The 5,504-nt window shown below is 49.1% G+C and overlaps 1 protein-coding gene across 1 annotated transcript in view; it reads right to left on the reverse strand.

Moving 5' to 3' along the window:
• Positions 1–3,962: 3,962 nt before the first annotated feature.
• Positions 3,963–5,504, reverse strand: part of fxn (frataxin) — a 192,967-nt gene continuing 191,425 nt past the window's right edge. Inside the window, exon 7 of the mRNA XM_077521238.1 lies at positions 3,963–4,662. Coding sequence (XP_077377364.1) covers positions 4,524–4,662 — 139 coding nt within the window. The 3' untranslated portion in view covers positions 3,963–4,523. The remainder of the gene's footprint in view (positions 4,663–5,504) is intronic.

Genomic DNA, 5,504 nt, shown 5'->3' on the forward strand with positions numbered 1-5,504 from the left:
TAGGTGGGGGCCGGAACCCGGTGTTGATCCGCGATCTGCTGATTCTGAGCCACGGTGCGCCCCAAAGCCGCCCTGGTGTCTCGCCACACCCATCGAGCCCTGCGAAGGCGGACCTGGACAGAAGGTACAGAAACACTCCTCTCCTGTGTCGGAAAAATCGGGGGTTGAAAGCCGTAGGCTGCTTGGAACGGCGACAGTCCAGTGGCCGAACAGACAAGGGAGTTGTGGGTGTATTCGACCCAGGGTAAGTGAAGTGAGTGGACCAGGCCGATGGGTGTTTCTGGCAAACACACCGAAGAGCTGATTCGAGGGCCTGGTTCGAGCGCTCTGCCTGTCCATTATTCTGGGGATGGTACCCCGATGATAAGCTGGAAGTGGCCCCCAAAGCTCTGCAGAAGATTTTCCAGATGCGGGAGATAAATTGCGGCCCTCGGTCTGAGACCAGGTCCACCGGGATGCCGTGGAGCCGAAACACCTCCCTGATTAGGATCTTCGCCGTCTCCAGGGCTGAGGGCAGCTTTGGCAGCGCAACAAAATGGGCCATCTTTGAGTAACGGTCCACCACATTCAGGATGACTGTCTTCCCATGTGACTGTGGGAGGCCTGTAACAAAGACCACCGCGACATGAGACCAGGGGCGAGCCTGAATCGGTAAGGGGCGGAGCAGCCCAGCAGGGGGTTAGTGAGATGGCTTGTTCCGAGCGCAGACTGAGCATGCAGAGACGAACTCACCAATGTCCTTCCGAAGCCCTGGCCACCAAAACCTCTGGGCTACGAGGTAATGAGCCCGGCAAATCCCTGGATGGCAAGCCAACTTGGACGAGTGTCCCCAATCCAATAACTCCGGGCGTAGGTGGACCGGAACGAACAGTTTGTCTGCTGGGCATCCGTCAGGTACATGAGTGTCCCTGGTGGCATCTGCCACCCTCTTTTCGATCTCCCATTGGAGAGCCCCCACCACCCGGGTTGCCGGAACAATAGTCTCTGGGGTGGCGTGGTCCTCAGGCAGACCAAACACCCGGGTCGGGTTTGGCATTTCGCGACCCAGGGCGGTAAGTGATTGTGTAGTCGAAGCGGGTGAGGAACATCGCCAATTTTTATGGACAGTGAAGATTTGGAAAGGTTCTACCGCCCCCTCCAACCAGTGCCTCCACTCTTCGAGCGCCAACACTATAGCCAGCAACTCCCTATTACCCACGTCAAATTGCTCCCGGCAGAGGACAGGCGTCGTGAGTAAAATGCACATGGATGCAGACGCTGGTTGACTGGGGACCGCTGAGACAACACTGCCCCAACTCCTGTTTCCGAAGCATTGACCTCTACAACGAAAGGGAGAGCAGTGTTAGGGTGAATGAGGACCAGTGCGTTAGAAAATAAGTTTTTCAAATGAGAGAAATCGGCTTCAGCTCTTGGGGTCCACCTAAACTGGTCCTTGTTTGATGTAAGCCTTGTCAGAGGTTCCGCAACCATGCTGTAATTTCGAATAAAACGCCTCTAGAAGTTGGCAAAACCCAGGAACCTCTGCAAGTGCGTTGAAAGCCGTCGCCTTGATGTGGGAGATGGCCAGTCGACCACAGCCTGTATTTTGGCTGGATCCGCTTTGAGTTGGCCCTTCTCCACTATGAACCCCAAGAACTGAACCGAAGCCGTGTGAAATTCACACTTCTCAGCCTTGACGTAAAGGCCATTTTCTAGCAGGCGTTGGAGGACTAGTCGGACATGTTGTCGGTGCTCGGCGAGGTTTCTGGAAAAAATCAAAATATCATCAAGGTAAACAAAACAGAATTTGTTGATCATGTCCCGTAGTACATCATTAACCAAGTTCTGGAAGACCGCAGGTGCATTGCAAAGGTCAAACAGCATAACCAAGTACTCCTAATGTCCCATGGGTGTGTTAAATGCCGTCTTCCACTCGTCCCCCTCCCTCTCCCTAACCAAGTGATAAGCATTGCGCAAGTCCAATTTGGTAAAAATGGTAGCAGACTGTAGTGGAGCGAACGCGGAATCTAGCAGCGGCAATGGGTATTTATTCATTACTGTAATGTCATTGAGACCCCGGTAATCGATACAAGGTCTTAGCATTTTTTTTTTCTTGTCCGTGAAGAAAAACCCAGCGCCTACTGGTGAAGATGATGGGCGAATGAGTGCTGATGCCAGAGAGGTAGAGATGTATTCGTGGAGTGCTTCCTGTTCGGGCTTTGAGATCTGATATAGTCTTGCGTTTGGCAGGGGTGCGTTGGGAACGAGATAGATGGCACAGTCGTATGGCCGATGAGGAGGAAGAGACAGTGCCCTGTCTTTACTGAAGACCAGTCGCAAGTCATGGTATTCTGGTGGGATGTTCTCCAAGTTCAGGGGTTCTACAGCTCTAGCTGGAATGATGGGAGTAGTGGTGGCAGATCTCAGACAGATTGGCAAAACAAACTCCAATTGGTTATTTCTGCCTTATTCCAGTCAATGTCTGGGTTATGCATAGCCAAGTTAATCCCAACACTACAGGAGCCTTATGCATATGTGTCTGTTCTCGACGTGGTTACCTGACAAGCGTTATTTCCAAAATTCCCTAATATGTGTTACGACGGCCAACAGCCGTCCGTCCAGATCAAAAACCCCAATGGGCTTCTCCAGCTCTAACACTGGGAATCTCAGCTTCTTAACAATAGATTAATCTAGAAAGCAATCATCGGCCCCGGAGTCCACCAGGGCCATGATTTCAGCCCTGGCACCATAACCAGACACCTCCCCTCTTAATTGCAGTCTTTTCCCCTCAGACGGTTTCAACACGATGGATGGCGTCGCCGCCAAAACGTCCGGCGGGTACTCACAGTTAGGGGGTGAGGAGGTCCGGGGATTCGTACTGTTGGGCCATCGATCGGGTCTAGCTGGGCAGGCCACTACGAGGTGCCCCGACACCCCGCAGTAGAAGCAGAGATGGCTTGTCGTCCGTTGTTGGCGCTCCGCCGGAGTGAGCCGCTGTCCTCCTAATTGCATGGCTTCCTCGGAGTGGGCTGTCGGCGGGCTGGCAGATGCCGAAGGAGAAGGGAGAAGACCCGGAGCTGGCTCAACCGCAGCGGGCGCCCTCGTCCCCCGGGTGTTGAAGCCTGTGTGTCGCCGTTCCTCGTCTGTCCTCTCGCGGTGGCGTTCCCGCATCCGATTGTCCAGCCATATGGCCAATCTTATTGGCTCCTCCAAACTGGTGGTTTCGTCTCGCACGGCAAGTTCGCCCTTGATTGACGGATTCAGTCCTTGACGAAAACACTGCAAAGTGCAATCTCATCAAAGCGGCTTTCAGCGGCCAAAATACGAAAAGCCATGGAAAACTCCGCAACTGACATGTCCCGCTGTTTGAGGCTCAGCAAACGGCTGCCCGCCTCCTTGCTTTTTACCGAGTGATCAAAAACATTGCGGAACTCCGTAAGGAAGTCGGGTGGGTAATTGCATAATGTGGGGTCCACGTTGCTTTCTGCCAACGCCCAAGCAGCGGCCCGGCCCGTCAAGAGACTCATTATATATGCGGTCTTAGATTGATCGGAAACGAACGTACGGGGTTGTTGATCGAAAATCAAACTACACTGGTGAAGGAATTGACTACATGACCCAATTTCCCCAGAGTAGTGCTGCGGATGTGGTAGGTTTGGTTCTTTACCATCGTGCGCGCCGACGAGGGGGGCGGAGGCTTGCGCACTGGATCCAGTTGGTGTGACGGGTGCCTCCTGGGCCGACATCTGGTTAACACGAGTAGCGAGCGAGCCAAGCTGTGTCGTGAGGGAAGACACCGCCTCCATGAGCTGTCGGAGGGATTGCTCATGTGTGCCGAGAAGTTGTCCCTGGCTAGACAATGCATGGCGAACGTGATCGGGATCTGCGGGATCCATCGTGGTCGGGCTATTATGTTGGGAATGTGTGTGCGTGCGTGCGTGCGTGCGAGCGTGTGCGATGAGGATCCCAGAGCAGACAATACGTGGCAGTGAACTAATTTTAATTTAACAAAAGGCGCATGGTAAAAGTTCCAAGGAAGCAACAACGTACAAAGTGGCAAACAATGAAGCTATACAAAATAAGTTCTAAATAACCGAAAGAGCGCAGGGGAACTGAGCCGCCGCGTACAAGCTATTACAAGGCAAACTACTGAGCACGAAAAATGACTGCGCGAGTGGGCAAAGCCGCTGCGGACAGGAGAACAATTCATAAAACAGAACTTAGCAAGCACTAGTAAGACAAGGGACCGGTAGTCGGGTTGGCAGTAAGCAAGGTAGCGATGCGGAATAGCCCGACGTCTCCTGTCCGCAGACAGCAGGCTTTTAACCCCTGCTGATTGTGAGTGACAGCAGGTGCGCCGTAGTTGATTCTGCCCCTCCGTCACCATGGCAACTACAAACAGAAAACAAACTCAACAGCGGTACAAGATCGCCAAAACACAACACACTTGGCATCATCAGATAAAAGCATCTTAGCACTAACACTGTTGACCGTTTTTATAAACAGAACTGTAGAATTAACAAGACAGAATAAGCCTTGGGGTATCAGGACTTGGGCAAGCCAAAGAGGTCCATGTTCTTTTTGAAGATGGCAGAAAACTCTTCAGACAGGAGTTGGTGAAGACTGATGCCATCATGACTATAGACCCAACTACTACCTGTCCAATCATAGCGTTTTGGTCCGCTGAAAACACAAAGAGAACCAAGTAAGGCTTTCAAAAAGGAAAAGGAAAACTTCATCATAATGATTGTAAGGTAATCATTTGTAATGCATTAGTAAAACATGATGTAATGCTAACTTATGTTGAACTAATAATATGTAATTATTAAAATATTAGGAAGAAGTACTTTACAAATTAGTCGTTAATTGGAAATGTATTATCAAAAAATTAATTCATGAAAAGCAATTCTGAACTCATGATGAACAATTTGCAACTGTTGAAGGATTGCCACCTAAAATGAGTAAATATATACATATACATATACATATATATATACATATATATATATACATACATATATATATATATATATATATATATATATATTAGAGATCGACCGATATGCTTTTTTCAGGGCCGATACCGATTCCGATTATCGGTAGTCAAGGAGGCAGATAACCGATATTTGAAGCCGATATTCATTTGCAGTAAAAGTTAAAATGTTGGCACCAAATTTTTTAATAATGCAAACCCTAACCGTTCTTTACAATGGATTCTCACACTACACTTTTCATTTTACATCCTATCTGCAATAAGACGTTGGTGGCGGGGGGAGTTAAATGTGGGGGCCAATGTGACATTACCTTTTATAGCATTTGGGATACTTGTAGTTTTATTCTATAAATGTTATATTTTTATATTTTGAAGTAATAGGAGGAACCCTGTCTTTCAAAATGTGCATCAGCTGTGGCATTACTTATTACTACAGCAAAAATAAATAAAAAAATTCCATGAGAAAAACTATTCATCCCTGAACACCATACAGTTCTTGTAGACCTTATTATGATTATTGTTATTGTTACCA

Source organism: Festucalex cinctus, chromosome 5 (genome assembly GCF_051991245.1).
Source record: "Festucalex cinctus isolate MCC-2025b chromosome 5, RoL_Fcin_1.0, whole genome shotgun sequence".
NCBI classification, from domain to species: Eukaryota; Metazoa; Chordata; class Actinopteri; order Syngnathiformes; family Syngnathidae; genus Festucalex; species Festucalex cinctus.